The 18607-nt window shown below is 43.9% G+C and overlaps 1 protein-coding gene across 1 annotated transcript; it reads left to right on the forward strand.

The window, feature by feature from the left end:
- Nucleotides 1-124: 124 nt before the first annotated feature.
- On the forward strand, nucleotides 125-15535 carry LOC129817313 (isthmin-2-like). The gene is made up of 6 exons (XM_055872418.1): nucleotides 125-2783; nucleotides 5970-6224; nucleotides 9268-9595; nucleotides 12169-12306; nucleotides 12518-12586; nucleotides 12718-15535. Exons 1-6 carry the CDS (start codon nucleotides 2442-2444, stop codon nucleotides 13233-13235), a joined length of 1650 nt encoding a protein of 549 aa, XP_055728393.1. The 5' UTR covers nucleotides 125-2441; the 3' UTR covers nucleotides 13236-15535.
- The last annotated feature ends 3072 nt before the right edge of the window (nucleotides 15536-18607 follow it).

The raw sequence follows: 18607 nt of genomic DNA on the forward strand, positions 1-18607 counted from the left end.
TTACGCCTTTATTTATTACAAATGTCATATCGTTTTTCAATCTGCTCTATTTTGTGGAAGATGTTTCTAATATAATGTCTCTGTGGCAGCTCTAAATATTTTCTACACCTTTTTTGGGGGGGGGGGGGGGGGATGGTAACCAAGAACCGTAAAGGGTTCTTTGTTATTTCTGTATAATCCTTTTTGGTTCCAGGTAGAACCTTTTTTTTGGGTTCCAGAACCTTTAACCAAAAGGTTCTTTTGAGGGTTCTTTGTTGGGTGAAAGAGTTCTGCCTGGAAGCAAACGGTTCTACAGGGACAGCAGAAGAAACCTTTAGGAACTCTTTTGATGGAGTATGCGTGTCTTTAATAACAGACGGACCACGTCTTCAGTGCTAGTACTACTGACAGGCATTGGAAATGCACAGATGATGTAGCCTCACTGAAATTACAGGCTTTACGGCTGGCTAACTGACGCTGGGTTTAAAGGAAGCATCTTTTCCCGCCAGCCGTCTCTCACAATGATTCTTCTCTAATATGGCATTCCAGAATTGGCTGATTTTTTGTTTTAATTTTTGTTTTGTTTAAATGTTATGTTTGACTTTCCATGGCTCAATTTATGGGTCAGTTCAAGTATAATATTGTCTTTAGTCAAATATCCAGTTTGTAGTGTGTGTGAGTACATCATTTTTATTTGTATTGGAAGTAGAAATATGTGGAACAGAGCTGCGGTTAGCACTGTGATCATTCCACTACTACAAACTCCTTATTAAACTATGGCTGAGATTTAAAGTGTCTATAATTTGTCCAGACGTAACATTTTAAACTTGCTACTTGTCTGTTGTGTTTAGTTAAATCTGGGTGGGCCCATGTAGTCTGTTTTCATCCCAAATGGCAATATTCCCTATAGTGCACTACTCTTGACCAGAGCCCTAGTCAAAATGGTGCACTATACTGGGAATAGGGTGCTATTTGGGACTCACCCTGTGTATCCTGTTCCCATCTCCTTTCTATTGAGGCATGATGTGATTGCTGACATCCAGTAACATGACCATTTATCTCAGGAAGGCTGTTTAGATTTCAATAATACCATAAACATATGAAATTAATCATTATCTGACTTAAAGTAAATGTTTTTTTTAAATGAAAAGATTGAAAAGCCCTTTGATGTAACATTACATCGTTTAACTTGCGATGGAAAGAGAGCTGTGATCTGACCTACTCTGTAAATGCATATACACCTGTATGTTATCAGTAGGCTTTTACTCTTGGCAGGTTCAATGTTTGAAGATAAACCACTTGATGGGGTTTTTGAAGCTATGGTTTGTGTTGACTGTGCTGTTGGAAACAGTGCTGAGATTTAAATCAGTCTTTGTTTGTTTCAAGCTCTTGGTTAGATTAGTCTTCTACAAAGGTCTATCTATATACACATACACAATGTGTAACACGATCTATCAGGAAGACTTTACACAATGAATAGCATTAAATGACTTACAACTTGTTTCTATCTGAAAGAAAGCATATGATTTATCCTGTTTATATAAAAGTACACACACAGCAAAGAGCGATAGGAAGAGAGTGGACACACAAAAGCCAACCTCTTAAATATATTCATATAGGTGAATAACGGGGGCAATATCGGCATGTAAAACTGTGGATCTGTTACTGGAGAGTGACGCCTCTTGCCGTAAAGTTTGCATTGATGCACCATATTTTTACATGAAGAGTAGTGTGAAAGTAGACCTATCATCAGCTGTGATCAGCGCCTTTGCTCAGAGGGAATGTTTTCTTGATGTGTGACACCTAATGTGCCTAATGAATGTGTTGGCTCCCTGGTAATCCGTTTAATACAGTCTACAAAGTCACTTATCTCCTCTTCCATTATGCGCGTGCCAATTATCAGTCGTTTCTGTGTCCCGGTCACATCTCCAAAGGGCTCTCTCCCTCTCTATTTGGATAACTAGATCCGCGAGACACCCCCTCTTAAGCATCACTCCTCTCTTCAACAGTGTAGAAGGTGTGAAGACGTGCGTATCCGAACCAGTGCGACTCAGACACTGATTGATTTGGACAAACCTGCGTTGTGGATAGTCGACTGACTTCAATTGGATAATGGATTAACGCGTCAGAGATAACGCAAACAGGCTATTCTCAACTCCAGATGTCAATGTATTGGAAGAAAGCACTCACCCATCCATAAGGAAGTGTACCCAACTCTTTTAACCTAGTTGAATAAACCGTTCCCCGGTGCGCACTGAGAGAGTGCGTGGGTGTGTGTGTCTTTTGTACTTATAGCCCAAGTTGGTCTGGTTAAATGGGGAGGCTTGAAGAACCTAGACATTGACCTAGACGCAACATACAGGCAGGCAGACAGACAGTGAAAGGATAAATCAGTCGCTTTGAGAGTCGGAGTGGTCAGAGTTGCGTCGAAGTGCGGCAGAGGGATATGGATTGTGCGTCGGATGCCATCGGACATCAGCGCGCATCTCTATCAAGAGGAAGACTCTAAAGCTGTTGTTGCTGGTCGAATAGGTGACCTGCTCGTAAGGAAACAAGTTCTGGAAAAGAGAAGCTCTGATGAGGACAGAAAACAACGTTTATCTCGCTACGTAAAGAATATACAATTTAGGGATAGATTGGAGACTTCAAATTACTTTTTAGTTGTCACTTCAATGGAGAAAATGATTCAAGTCGGAGGGAGATGTCTGACAATATTGATGATCTTTTTAGTACTTTTCGTTGGATTGGTGATGGGCTTTCCCACCAAACAGCACAACAAACTGCATAACGGCGTGTCTTTGGAGGTAAGCAAATATATTTTCTTGATTATTTTCATATTCAAAGATTTGGCCAATTCCCTGCCATGCGTTCCAAATGTAACAAGAGTTAAATGTGATGCAAATTGTATTTAAATGAATTGAGCATATGTCAATTATTTAATATTTAATTACTACAATATTTGAATATATTACAAAATCATGTCTACATGTAAATTACAGTATGAGTTATTTTGATGCCATCATGCCAATTATTTATTTAAGTCAAATTAAACGTGATAACTTAATTAGTTTCCAGAAAAGAACTACTGCTCTCCTGCCAAAAACATTCTGCATTATCATTCACATCATTCAAAGGTTTACTTGATAGCAAACCATAATCACGGCATCACAGACAGACTTACAATGCTGTGCACTCATAGCAGACTGTCATTGCCCATTCCCTGTTCATGAACCAAAGGAAACTTGTTTCAATAAAGCTCTAGGGCCTTGGGGCAAAGTGTTGTTCTGTGTTTCTCCATGTATAGTAAGGTATCTGAGCATCCAGAGAAGGTCAGCCTGAGCTAAGCAGCATAGCATTACACAGCAGCTACAATACATTCAAAGGCTGTATTCCCTTTGAACACACACACCTCGCTCACATCTGTAACCGGATCCAATAGGGGTATTTGTGCGTCTCATGGACGTGTGTGTATAGAGGGCTTGAAGGTCACCATGAACAGAATCAGATGTACGAATGAAAGAAAGGTGCAAACAGACAGATTCCAGATCTGTGTTATGAAGTCGTTCCTTTGTACTTTCTCTCCCCTGGCTCTCCTCCAGTGGGTGCCCTATTGATGTCCCGATGCCTATAACTGATGGATGATTCATGTCAGTTGGATGTCAAACTAGGGAGAGAGAAACTGAGAGGGAGGGAGTGAGAGACAGGGAGGAAGAGTGTGACTGGTGGTGCTGAATGTGCGTTTTGGGCACCAGCGAGTATGACCCTATGTCACCTTTCTGTGTGACCTGTTAGATGCCCGTGTAAGTGGATAGAGGAGGGGCTGGTTTGTACAGTAGGGGGACAAGAGGCACAATAACAAGGGCTTACATAACCAAGTGGGGTAAAAGGAACACTGGAATAAGGTCAGAGGTCAGGCTGGTTGATTGTTTATGTTGGCTCTTTACTGAGTTAATGTGGAATTTCCTGTTTTTGGTTTCCCCCTCATCATGGGGGGCAGAGGAGGGGTGTGAAGTGTGCGTGGCCTCATTCCCAAATATTGAGACCTGTTTGCTTTATTTATCTGTTCGGTTTCACCCCCCTCCTCTCCTTTCCTCTCTCCCTCTTTCAAGCGCTTGCACTTGTTTTTTCTTTTCCACATTTTCAAAGAGGCGATCAAAGGACCCCATAGTTTATTGTTCTTCTGTAATGGTTTGAAAATGGCCAAGTGCAGAGGCCTTTGATATCTGTGGACACATAAATCAGGCCTGCCTGCCTGCCACACCACCCGCCCGCCCGCCCGCCCGCCTGCCTGCCTGCCTGTTTTCCTCTCCTCTGCTTCATCATCCATACAGTACTGTACATCCACCTCCCCTCCTTTCCTCTTCTGTCCCCGCTGAATGTGTGTCACCACCGACTACTAGGCCGACCTAAATGCCACCCCCTACAAAGGACACTAAGCTTTGTTTCATGACGGAAGAGGAATGTATTGGTAATTCCTTTGTTGTGTGTCGGAAAGGCCAGGGCTCCCACTGCTGCACATCCATAGTGGCTCGTAAAGACAGACCGCATACCATCAACCAATAGGCCTTTGATCATCAGGGGAGCCCCTCTGCAGAGAGAGAGAGAGAGGAGAGAGAGTGGGATCAGAGAGAAAGAGGAGGAGGGAGAGAGGAGGAGGAGACTGAATACAGAATCCAGATGTGTAAAAAAGACATGAGGAAGGTGTGAAAATATGTGGTCCTTCATGACTCCAATCTTAAAGTCTTGTCGGTGTATATCTTTGTGTGTCAGGAGTATCTTATATGAGCTCCTTTAACTAGATCTAACTTCTGACAATACTTCTCTAGTCAGACTACAAGTGGTAGAAACGATGCAATGAAGATCTTCAGAGGGACCTGCCTAGACCCCAGGGGAAGCCTTCCTGATCCCCCTCTGACTCTCTCTCCTCGTCAGAATCCTCTGTTTACTCTTTCTCATTCCCCTTTCTCTCTCCCCGTCTTCCTCTCCGGTCCTCATGCTGTTTGACAGGGGTTACCTCTAAATGGTGACCATGTGTTCTCATGGTTGGATCTGATTTGATGGACTTTTTTTATGGGACAATTGCAGCCACTGAAAAAGTATGGTCTGTTTTCGGCCCCATAACCACAATTGCTCAACCGTTTTGTCACAGCTCCAGATTTTTTTCCCCCTCATTGTTTTAAATGGCACCACATTTTCGACCACAAACTGGCATGGCTCCAGACACTGAGGCCCCGTCAGATGTTTGGGCTATTTATTTATAGATGCTGGCTGAATTAAAAGCTTAGAGTAGTAGAAGTTACCCTTAGGCATTGATCTAGAATCAGCTCACCCTCCCTAAATTCGAACTTTAACTATAAGAGTGGAGAAACGTCAAACTGACCTTAGCTCAGAATTAGGGGAAAACTTCATCCTACTCTCTGATGAGCTTCAATTTAGAAAAAGACATTGACAGGTGTCTGATGGTTGGAATCTGACTGGGGAGGACCCCTACAGCTTGTGTCTGTTTATAGCGGGTAGCTGTGTGGCAGCACGGCAGGTTGAGACACACAAGGCCAGCCTGCCCACCGTCCCAGGGGTCCCACGACTCCGAGGCTCTCTCATTAAAACTAGAGAATCTGGCACAGTCTCCTCTTTGTCAAAGGCCTGGATGCCAGGGCTTTGGCTGCTGTGGGAAAAAAGAGAAATGGATGGACTAGGGTTGGTTGGTTGAACTCATGGTTTTCAGAACAGTCTAACAACATGGACAGTGGAAACATGATAGTAACATGGTGGAAATGTTATAGGGGGTTGACAATGAAAACCCCAATGTTTTTAAGCTTCCACATAACAACCTGCTAAATTAAACTAGCAAGTTAACCTATGTAGCTTTAAACCAGCCAGTAGCAAATGTACTCACTGTGTGTTATTCATGTCATCCAAGTCTTCAGAATGGTCCAATCCACTGTGTTTCATCATGATGCTTAATTGAGGTCTCCTATCTTTTTACTCAGGCTCGTGCTCAGTCGCCCGTCAGTGGGGTCCATCGTGGACTGGAGGCCCTGGAGCAGCAGAACCAGGTCCAGAGCCTCCTTCCCCCTGACACGGAGCACCGCCACAAGAGGAGGTGGTCTCACTCTCAGCATCGCTCCGTAGGGGTTCTGCCCCAGCCTGAGCCGGAGGAGGAGATGAAACCCTTCGTTCTGGACCTCAAGAACTTCCCTGAGCTCGCCAACGCAGACATCAGCTCTCAGAACCCCAACATCCAGGTGAGTGGGATGATTATTGATTGGATATTTGAAAGAAATTCTCACTCTCAAAGAGATTTTTCACTCTTTCCGTTGTAGGGCGGGAAACTCATCCAATACCAATGTGTGGCGGAGTGCCCACTTGGTTAGGCAGTATAGAGATCTGTTACCTTAATTCATTTCTATGGTGTTGATTTTCTCTGTGGCATGATGAGTGGGATATTTCATCAAATTTCAGCAGAAAGACAAGTCAGCTCCACATCACATAAATCTACCTCTAGTAGAAAATCCGCTTCATTCCTCCCATTTCCTGTGATTTCTCCAGCGATTAGCCTCAATGTCTTCAGCATGCCCTTCCGTTCAACTCATCTCAATCTCACGGTAGTTGGTTACATCTTCTGGTTGATTCCAGGATGTGGTTAGCAGGAGCTGCATGTAATGACCTCAGACTGGCTCTGCCCTCTAATGGGGATGGAAGTCCCTCACTATAGCCCCCTGTTGCCTGGTCCTCACATCCTCTACTATGTAGACTTTGGCCAAAATAGCACCCTATTCCCTGGGGCTCAAAAGTAGTGCACTATATAGAGGATAGGCTGCCAATTGGAGCTTTAATGTACAGGATGAGTCTTACAGTAGTCACCTATCAGTCTAATAAGTAGTCATCTACCAGTCTAATGAGAAGTCACCTACCAGTCTAATGAGTAGTCATCTACCAGTCTAATGAGAAGTCACCTACCAGTCTAATGAGGAGTCACCTACCAGTCTAATGAGGAGTCATCTACCAGTCTAATGAGGAGTCATCTACCAGTCTAATGAGGAGTCATCTACCAGTCTAATGAGTAGTTACCTACCAGTCTAATGAGTAGTCACCTACCAGTCTAATGAGTAGTTACCTACCAGTCTAATGAGGAGTCACCTACCAGTCTAATGAGGAGTCATCTACCAGTCTAATGAGTAGTCGTCTACCAGTCTAATGAGGAGTCGCCTACCAGTCTAATGAGGAGTCACCTACCAGTCTAATGAGTAGTCACCTATCAGTCTAATGAGTAGTCATCTACCAGTCTAATGAGGAGTCATCTACCAGTCTAATGAGAAGTCACCTACCAGTCTAATGAGGAGTCATCTACCGGTCTAATGAGGAGTCATCTACCAGTCTAATGAGGAGTCACCTACCAGTCTAATAAGTAGTCACCTACCAGTCTAATGAGTAGTCACCTACCAGTCTAATGAGGAGTCACCTACCAGTCTAATGAGGAGTCACCTACCAGTCTAATGAGGAGTCACCTACCAGTCTAATGAGGAGTCACCTACCAGTCTGAGGAGTCACCTACCAGTCTGAGGAGTCACCTACCAGTCTGAGGAGTCACCTACAAGTCTGAGGAGTCACCTACCAGTCTAATGAGTAGTCATCTACCGGTCTAATGAGTAGTCACCTAGCAGTCTTATGAGTAGTCATCTACCAGTCTAATGAGTAGTCATCTACCAGTCTAATGAGGAGTCACCTACCAGTCTGAGGAGTCACCTACCAGTCTGAGGAGTCACCTACCAGTCTAATGAGGAGTCACCTACCAGTCTAATGAGGAGTCATCTACCAGTCTAATGAGGAGTCATCTACCAGTCTAATGAGGAGTCACCTACCAGTCTAATGAGTAGTCACCTACCAGTCTAATGAGGAGTCACCTACCAGTCTAATGAGGAGTCACCTACCAGTCTAATGAGTAGTCATCTATCAGTCTAATGAGGAGTCACCTACCAGTCTAATGAGGAGTCACCTACCAGTCTGAGGAGTCACCTACCAGTCTGAGGAGTCACCTACCAGTCTGAGGAGTCACCTACCGGTCTAATGAGGAGTCATCTACCGGTCTAATGAGTAGTCACCTAGCAGTCTTATGAGTAGTCATCTACCAGTCTAATGAGGAGTCACCTACCAGTCTGAGGAGTCACCTACCAGTCTAATGAGGAGTCACCTACCAGTCTAATGAGGAGTCATCTACCAGTCTAATGAGGAGTCATCTACCAGTCTAATGAGGAGTCACCTACCAGTCTAATGAGGAGTCATCTACCAGTCTAATGAGGAGTCATCTACCAGTCTAATGAGGAGTCACCTACCAGTCTAATGAGGAGTCACCTACCAGTCTAATGAGGAGTCACCTACCAGTCTAATGAGGAGTCACCTACCAGTCTAATGAGGAGTCACCTACCAGTCTAATGAGGAGTCACCTACCAGTCTAATGAGGAGTCACCTACCAGTCTAATGAGGAGTCACCTACCAGTCTAATGAGGAGTCACCTACCAGTCTAATGAGGAGTCACCTACCAGTCTAATGAGGAGTCACCTACCAGTCTAATGAGGAGTCACCTACCAGTCTAATGAGGAGTCACCTACCAGTCTAATGAGGAGTCACCTACCAGTCTAATGAGGAGTCACCTACCAGTCTAATGAGGAGTCATCTACCAGTCTAATGAGGAGTCACCTACCAGTCTAATGAGGAGTCACCTACCAGTCTAATGAGTAGTCACCTACCAGTCTAATGAGGAATCACCTACCAGTCTAATGAGTAGTCCCCTACCAGTCTGAGGAGTCACCTACCAGTCTAATGAGTAGTCACCTACCAGTCTGAGGAGTCACCTACCAGTCTAATGAGTAGTCACCTACCAGTCTAATGAGGAGTCAAAATCATAATAAATGCTCAGGAAGTAGGACCATCTGATTGAGTGCTCAATGCATATCTCGTTTCTGCCTGGCCAAGTCAGAGCTATAAATTAGGCAGGTCAGTTTCCCTGGTACATCTGGAGGTTGGGATTATTTCCGAGGAGTTTGCTCAGTCATATCTTGGTTTCATTGTGGCTTTCGAATACACCCGCTTTATATAATTTAAAGAGCTTGTCTTTTTCTTTTTCTTTTTTTTTTACATAGAAGTAGGTCTTAGTACAGACTTTGTGGGCACGAATACACCAGAGTATGTAGAGGTTGCCAGTTTAGCATGCGCAGATCTTGGATACCAAGCTTGTACGTTTTTGTAATAACATTTACTAACACCCTCTTTCCTCTCAACCTGTCTCAGGTGACCATTGAGGTGGTGGATGACCCTAACATAGAAGTGGAGATGGATCTGGTAAAGGACAAGGACTGGATCCCTCCTTCCTCCCCGTCCACTGTAGACTGGCTGGGCGGTAAGAAGCTGTTCTGGCCCCTGTTCTGGGGCTACACAGACGCTGACTCCAGTGAGGATGGGACGGGCCGCTCAGGACTGGAGGAGACTGAAGAGGAGGAGGGGGAGGAGGAGGATTACCTGTTGGAGTACGGTAGTGAGGAGCCCCTCCCAAGTGGAGTGGGGGGAGACTGGGACAGTCGTTGGAACGAGGGTTGGGACGCCACTCATAGCTACTATGGTGAGGCTTCTTGTCTTCGCTAAGACTAAGTTTACACAGGCAGCCAAATTCTGACCTTTTGCCAATAATAGTTTTTTTTTGACCAATCAGATCAGATCTTTTGCCAATAATTGGGCAAAAGAACAGAATTGGGCTGCCTGTGTAAATGCCTAAGTGGTACAGTGTCTGTTTAGCTGTCACACCAGCCATCTTAGTTAACACCTAACTTGGGATCACTTTGAGTACAATAGAGTCAACATTTCTCTACATGACAGTTGCAACTGATAATCTAGGCAATCATTTTGGCTTCCAGGCAACGGTTCTGGACCAAAGTCTTTCCAAAAATCATTCTAATTGGAAAAACTTTCATCTTTGTTCCACTGGTCTTTGGCATGCCTGTCTGAGAGTAGTTGATAAAATGGCATCCAAAAGTTGGGGATGTTTTGAAATGGTGGGAGATAAAGAGAAATAAAGAGATTTATAGGAAGTTAATGTAGAAAAGTGGTACAATATAGACAGATAGAACACAGAATTGAGAGAGATAGAGAGACAGAAGTATTGACTGAGCATGCGAGCAAGAGAGCTCTCCACTCTGCGAGCACTCGACCAACAGGCCCATTGTGGAGCCCAAGCCTTTGAAGTGGACACTGGGTCCCAGCTCGCAGCTCACTGTGGAGGCCTGCTGTCGTTTGAAGATGGGCCCGATGCACTCGCTAATGGCAGCGTGAGCCTGTTCCCCCTGACAGACAAAACAGCTCACTGCTTGTGAACAATTAGAGGGCAGATTGGAAAGAGGGGATGACAGGGGCCATTCGGCTGGGTCTTTCATCCCCCCTCCGAGACCCCAGGCCCCCAGACCCTGGCTCGGCCCTCTGCCCTGGGCCCTAGGCGGCAAGGCCTTTTGAGACAGTTCAAGAATTCGGCGGCTTTCAGGGCTGTGCAGAACATTTACTCCTCTATTGTTTTTTGTTTCTCTTAATTCTCCTCAGTCTGTTTTCTCCTTCTGCACGGTGGGAAAAGAGCAGCATGCCTTCTGGTTACACAGGCAGATAGCTTTATTCAGCCCCGCAGAGCAGAGCCAATGAAAAGAGAAGGGAAGAGTATGGATGTGGAAACTAGTGGAAACTTTAAAGAAATGGATAAGACAGTGGGCTGGGATAATCCGGGCTAGGAGGATAGGCAGAGAGGGGTTACAACTTCGTAGTTTGATGAATGTTTACGTTGATAGTGCACAGGCAGAGGATCTCCCTGTTTAATTCTAAGTCTCTCCTTTTAGCCAGTGTGCCCTTTGCCTCTACCCTTCAGATCAGACAAAGGGATTGATTTCAGACAAAAGAGACTGACTGTTAACTCTGGCAATTGCTCTTAACCTCAAACCTCAATGAACCAAAACACAGCACATTCCGATAACATAGTCAGTTGAACAATTTCACTGAGTATAGAATGTGTATGCACATGTGCAGCTGGCTTGAACGTTGCTAAATGAGGTGTATGTTGGTTAGGAACAAGGCGACCATGTCTATTAAGTGGTCAGATATAAAATAAGATTGTAGTGAACATAAAGTATGTATGCCAGACTAGCGTAATGTAACGTTGGGGCTTCCCTTCTGTAATTAAAACGCTCCTGTACTGAGAAGAGTCTATTCCTGTGTTCTGGCCACATGGTGAGCTGGCAGTGCCACAAAGGCCCAAGCTGCACCGCCAACAAAGCTGCCATTTCTGCGCCCACCTCGTCTTGTCTGTAATCGAGGGCGGACATGTTTTCGGTATCATTAACACCAGACTCAAACCTCTCAGAAGCAGATGGAGAACTTCAGCCTCATTGCGGAGACTTGTCTCTAATTTGGCAGAGTCTACATTACAGGACTATGGGGCTGGGAGAAGGTTAGACCCAAGGAAGATTATACTGTTGCCTGAGATAGAAAACGTATATGCAGGCCTTGTTATGGCTTAGCTATAATAGCAAATATTAACATTTAGTCGATAGATTTTTTTGCAGATAATATTATTGTAGAAAAACTTCTAATTAAGGGGTCTTTGAGAGGGAAACTCTACTCCTGTGTAAGAGTCTACAGTATGTTACGGCTTATACTTCGGTTCAGGAAAGGCATCTAAACCTAATCTAGCATTGTTTCCCAGCAGCACTATTTACTATGCAGAGTTTCCCTTCGTGCCCACTCCTAATCAATCCTTTCAAGTTGTTGTTTTCCTTTTCCGTGATAGCTTGTTAAATGTATGTGGTGAACAAACCAAATGCTTTTAATGGGAGTTCTACACAGTTACGGAACCTAGTTAGGGAACCCTACAGCTGGGAGAGGAATTCAACTCTCTCTGATTAGAGAGTGAGCATTAGGGGGATTCTAGGGGTGTGTAGTTGTGGTTCCTACACATCCGTTATGGAAGGAGTGAGATACTAGCTTACTGTGACCAGACAGAAGTTTTGCTAGCTAAACCAAAGGTGAAACAAAGAAAAGTATTAGTCTGGTCCCAGGCTAATGAGTTACAGTTACCCCACAAAATGGAAACCACTATGTAAATCCAAATCCTTATCATTAATGAGTTTGTGTTTTGTTGTTTGTCTTCCCCCCTAACAGAGGAGGGGACGGAGGAGTGGAGCGCCTGGTCTCTGTGCTCAGTCACCTGTGGTCATGGAGAGAGGACGAGGACACGGTCCTGTGGTTACAGCTGCACCCTGACAGAGGCCACCAAATGTGACATGGAGCCTTGTCCAGGTGAGCTTCACACACAATGTTTATTCTAGATTCCGGTCACCAACTCCTAGTCCTGAGCCACAGGATGTACAGGCTTTTGCTCCAGCCCAGCACTTACACACCCAATTCAGCTAATTTAAGTTAGTTGATCGACTAGTCGATTAGCTGAATCATCTGTGAATGTGAGCTAGAGACGTGATCTAACTAAATGGTACCGTTCCTGTCTCTGCAGACGATGTCAACACAGTGGCTGAACCTTTCCCCTTCAAGATGGAGAACGGAACTGAACCGTTTGGCACAGGTATGTCGAATCAATGTACACTTAGCAAATGGTTAAGCAAGTAGGTTAATCAAACTAGCAAACATGGGTAGTTAGAATGTACCTACTGATCTAATTACATCTAACATGGTCTCTCTCTCCTCTCCCTCTAGATGTGGACACATGTGAGAAGTGGCTGAACTGTAAGAGCGACTTCCTCCAGAGATACCTCAACCAGGTCCTGTCAGAACTACCCAGCTGCCCCTGTGCCTACCCCTCGGCCGTCGCCTACACCGTGGTCAGCGTTTTCGACGAGGGACACGACCGGACCTTCCGTTGGCATGATGCCAGTGGCCCTAAAGAACGCCTGGACATCTACAAACCCTCTGCGAGGACTTGCATCCGCTCGGCCCTCTCTAGCGATGTCGCTACGCTCGGCGCCCAGCACTGTTGCTACGACGACCGTGGCTGTCTGATCACACGGGGTAAGGGTGCGGGAACGCCCAACCTGATCAGCACGGATTTCTCCCCGGAGCTCCACTTCAAGGTGGACGTGCTTCCCTGGATCCTGTGTAAAGGGGACTGGAGCCGCTTCCACGCGGTGCGGCCGCCCAACAACGGCCTGGTCTGCCCAGAGAACCCCCACCATGACGTGTTCATGAACGAGCTGGAGGAGGCCCGGGAATACTGAGAACACACACAGCAGCCAAAACTACACTACCCAGAATTAATCCGTACAGTGGGGCCCAATCCTAACTTGAGAAGGGAGCGCGTGTAGGACTGTTTTGCATAGCTTTCTGCATTTTGCATATAAGGAGGTATGGCGGTTGCAAGGTTGAGGTGCAAGTTGATTTCAAGTTAGGATTTGGCACATTAAACACCCTGTGACCAGACCCAACAGAACAGAACTGAACTTCATTGAACTGAACAACAACTAAAAAGACGCAGTCCTGTCAATGCTTGCCGACGTGTTTCGCATCCAGCATGGTACCAAGCTCTCTGTCTCTCTCTCGCTGTCTGTCCCTTAGTCTGGTATGCACTTCTGTCTGTATGTAAGCATGACATTGTCGTCTAGCCTGTTGGTGGCTTGTTGTAGGTGTTGTGGCTCTGTGTGACTGACGATAGCAACATAAACATCCCAAATGTACTTCCTGATTTGATTTTGCTGTGTGAGATGTTTGATACTGTAGTAAGTCTTATTTTGAAAAGGGGATTGTGGAATGTGTCATGCCCATCACATGAATATAGTCATAACTATGCTGCTATGAGAAGATTAAGTTAGATAGGTACTGGAGGGGGATATATGATTGAACAAACATGAATTTGCTGAAAGGTTATTCTTAAAAAATATAATCTAAAGCTGAGGAGAGAATTTGGTCTAAAGAAAGAAGTTTACAAGCACGAACAACCACACCCAGCACCTCATGCTCATTCTTGATAACATGCCAACAGAACAACTTCTTAGAAGCTTGGAGGTGGAGACAGTCATCTGGTCTGGACTGAACTTCTCGTCCTCTGTTTCAACAATGACACTTTGAGAACCTTCAATCATGGATGTTTCTACAGTTTTCTCAGGGGGACTCATATTGTTAGAGATTATAGCCCATATGTACCTCAACAGTGGAGCAGCATTGGGAACCACTACTTCAGAGTGCACTTCAAAGTGCACTTCGGACTGTACTTCAGAGCGCACATTAAAGATGAGAATGGTACCTGTTACGGAAACGAAAAAGTTGGATCTACAGTGTAAATGGATGAAGAGCGGATAAATACAGTATTAATTCAGATAAAGTTATGAAATGATGCCCTTTGTGCGGTTTTTGGCAAGCCATTTTTTCTGTCAATGTAATTAAAGTTGAATAGCTGTTCTATTCCATTGCGATATGTTGCATTGTTTTTGCAAAGACTTCATAGGAGTGGGAACTGTTGGCTTGAAGTCTTAACATTTATGCTCCAAACCTCTTTCAGGAATTCTTTTTTTTTTTTTATGTGTGCAAACATGCATTACATTTTGAAATCACATGTTGTTGTTTTTTTAAAGGAAGGCACTTTATTTAAGGTATATATATATATATACAAATGATGGCATGTATGAAAATCAAATGTTTATATGTTATAATGTTATAATTGTGAAAGGGTAACTTGCCAGAAATGCTGCATTGTTCATTTGTAAAGTATATTATCATGTGAGTTTCTGTTTAAAAGCATGGTTGATATTTTGTGATTTCTTAAACTAGTATAACTATACTCATAGAAAAAAAGGTGCTATCTAGAACATAAAAGGGTTCTTTGGCTGTCCCCTTAGGAGAACTCTTAGAATAACCCTTGTTCGTTCCAGGTAGAATCCTTTTGGCTCCAAGTTGAACGGTTTTGGGTTCCATGTAGAACCTTTTCAACAGAGGGTTCTACATGGAACCCAAAATGGTTCTACCTGGAACAAAAAAGGGTTTTACCTGGAGCCAATGAGGGGTGTCCTATGGGGGACAGCTGAAGAACCCTTTTGAAACCCTTTTTTCTAAGAGTGTACCATATTGTCTTGTACAGTATTTATTGTCCGTTTTTTTTAAGTCTGCTAAAGCTTTGAAATGACTCAACTAAAACCCACATGGTGCACTACTAGGGTTGCAAAATTCACAACATTCACTTTCCCAAAATACCCAGGTAAAAAAAATCCTGCCTGGAATATTTCTGGAATCAGCAGGGCATAACCTGCGAGGGAATCATCCAACCTGGAGTTCTTCAACTGGGATTTCTGGAAAAATCCTGGAATTGTTTCGGGAAAGGTTCTGGAATCTTTAAAACCTACTTCGGACTGAGACACTCTGACACCCCGGTGACGTCAGAAGGGAAACGACCTGCCTCACATGATATGACCACTCCAACAGCAACTCCATCAAGTGTCTGTATCGTTTTATCATTTTGTTGTACTTCTGTGCTATGAAAATATGTTGTGACAAATACAATGAGGAATATAAAGACGTTTGCATTGATTGTCTGGCTCATGATTGTCCTTGTTCTGTCCTTCTGTATACTATCAGATGTCTTTGAAATCTGCGTAGTTTCTCTGTGTAGTTGACTTCCTCATCCTACACAAATCCACAACTCATCTACTAGATTTCAAAACACAGTAAAACATAAGAAAAGTTGGCCGCAAACCTCTCTTTCTAGAGGTGCTTGAGTTTATTGATGTTTTGGCCCAAGGTCTTCATCAGAAAAGGCTGTCGACTACCCCCCCCCCCCCCCCCCCCCCCCCCCCCCAAAAAAAAAGTTGAGAGGCAACATCGGTGAACTTTTAACGGCCCTGTGTTTTACTCAGTAGTATCACTTCCAAATTGAACGTTTTCACAAGAACCTGATCCGTGGAGCATGCCCTCTCTCTCTCAGGGTCTCAGGCAGGCAGAGAAGAAGAGAAGCTGACTGCGTTTTGATGTCTTTGTTTTTCCACTTGCTGTGCCTTAACCAGGGCCATCCAGGCATGGCCTGCGGACTGATCTTACAAGGCTGAACCCCAGCCTCAGCATGTGTGGAGCAATCTGCTTTCAATTGGAGACCAAACGGCCTGAAACGTTATACATTTTAGGACAGGCAGAATGTTTTATTTTTACATGTTGGTTATTCTCGGAGCGAGCTCCTCTATGTTCTGCTGGCAGCAAACAAAAAGGCAGGATCAAAGAGGCTTTTGTCTGTCGTTGTTGATTTTGTTAGTAAGTGGGGGATTGGAGAATGATTGAGTAGACTATTGAGGTGAGCTCTACTCTCTACCTCCAAATCCTGAACTTGAGCTGCAAGACACAAAGCAACATTGGCTCATAAATGTATCTTTATTATGTCGTTCAATGATCCTCTTTGGAAACAAAATGAAACGTTAGTTCTGTGCCACGTCAGTCGTGACTATTGACTCTCTATACTGAAATGATGAGAAGCAGGGTTGAACTTTGCACCCTGATTCAATCACATATGGATGAAGAGTGCTCGGACTGGTTACGTTATTACATTACCGTAGTGAAACACCATGGATCAACAGAATCACACTCAATTTGCTTCGTCGACTGTGTCCTCCAGATGGCATCAATTTGTTTTCAAAGTCCAACCCAGATTTTGGAGAACCTGGAGTTAATAACGGAACGAACGCTTCTTAGACCAAAACATGATGACCTATTAATTACTATAGAAATCACAGGAACCTCATTCCCTTTCTTATTGACACAAGGAAGTATCAAGTGCAGGGATGATAATGTGGTTTCACTTGCTATAGGGTGAGGAAGGCACATCACATAAGCATTGATTGTTGATTCTGTAACTCACAGATGGCATCATAGACAACAATCTCCTCTGTTTTCTGGGTCGTTCTCGGTTCTCTAATCTATACATAATCATGTCTGTCCGTAACTCCGTATACTCTTACAGGGGGGTTAAATAATGGAGATTCAGATGTCAGGACAATGCAGATTCACAGGCGTATCATTCCTTCTCAAAAGGAAGGTACAGTCTTGAACTTTCTGTTACTTCTACTTTTTTGTCTGTCTAGTGTACCTCAAGTATACTTAAAAAAAAAAAAAAAAATAACATTTTTAGATTCTCTTAATTCCTATAGGTCCTCACCATAATTCATAGCATAGCATTTTTTCCTGCCTCTCTGTCACCTGTAAGAAACGAGAACACCAGGGGAACACTGATACTTCTAGAACGGAGCATTAGGTTGCTCATGGGTCAGGGTGGCAATTGAGTCTATACTGATTTGAAATATGTAGAATTAAAAGCAGGAAAAGCGTAAAGAAGAAACACCAGTGTTGGTTTGCTCATTCACACAAATGCAGGACTGGTTAATAAGGAGTCTCTGTGTGTGTGTGTGTGTGTGTGTGTGTGTGTGTGTGTGTGTGTGTGTGTGTGTGTGTGTGTGTGTGTGTGTGTGTGTGTGTGTGTGTGTGTGTGTGTGTGCGTGTGCGTGTGTGTGTGTGTTCTACAGTTATATTGTTCCAAGTTTCAGTCAACTTTATTTTATAAAGCCCTTTCTACGGCAGCAGTTGTCACAACGTGTATTACAGATACCTAGCGTAAAACCCTAAACAGAAAGTAATGCAGAGGCAGAAGCACAGTGGCTAGGAAAAACACCATAGAAGCAGGAACCTAGAAAGAAACCTAGAGAGGAACCAGGCTCCGAGGAGTTGCCAGTCCCTTTCCGGCTGTACCCAAAATTGGTATGTGAAAGTATGCACACACATAAATGCAGTATGTGAAGATTTGTATGTATTTGAGCTGCCGGTAGAATCGTTTAACGATTAACAAATCTGTGTGAGATAGCGTTTTACAGTTAGTTCTAGTTCTAAGTTGACTACAGATGAGCTGTCTGTGGAATGCGTCCAGACAGATGCTGACCACGTTTGTTCTCTGAATAATAGATAAATATCCACAGATGTGAAGACAGAACAGAGAAGAAGACATGGCTTCAAATACTCTTTGAAATCTTGACTGAGGCTTGACTGAGGTTGCCTGGCTTAGTGGACCAATAGAATAGTCCCACAAGTGTAATCCCTGCCCATCTGGCACTCTAGGCAGGCTAAAACAAACGCACAACGTATTTGAACGATTTTGAATAGTATTTGAACCCAGGTCTACAGAGAAGGAGAAAATAAATGCTCAAGGAAAGAGCATAAAAAGGATTGGAGACATTTTTGGGACTGACTAAAAATGTTATCTGAAATCTTGAATCATGCAAGAAAGAGGTGTTTTTCAATGAGCTGCATATATTTGCTCAACTCAACATGAGCGCGACACGCACATCATCTCACGGCATGGTTCTATCATTTCCATATTTCACCAAAACACAGATGTTCATAACAGAACTAGACATTCATTTATGGATCTAGAGTTCAGAATACACAAATCACTATGCAGTTGCTGTACACTGTAATAGAATCTTACAATACCATGCATGATAAATCTTTGTGAAGCAAAGGGTGGACGAAGAATAAGGGGGAATAGAAAAGGCTACTTGTAAAAGCGACGTTACAGTAGGTGAGGCATCGGAGAGGAAGCTGTGCAGATAGATGACTTGAAAGTATA

Source organism: Salvelinus fontinalis, chromosome 20, assembly GCF_029448725.1.
Source record: "Salvelinus fontinalis isolate EN_2023a chromosome 20, ASM2944872v1, whole genome shotgun sequence".
NCBI classification, from domain to species: domain Eukaryota; kingdom Metazoa; phylum Chordata; class Actinopteri; order Salmoniformes; family Salmonidae; genus Salvelinus; species Salvelinus fontinalis.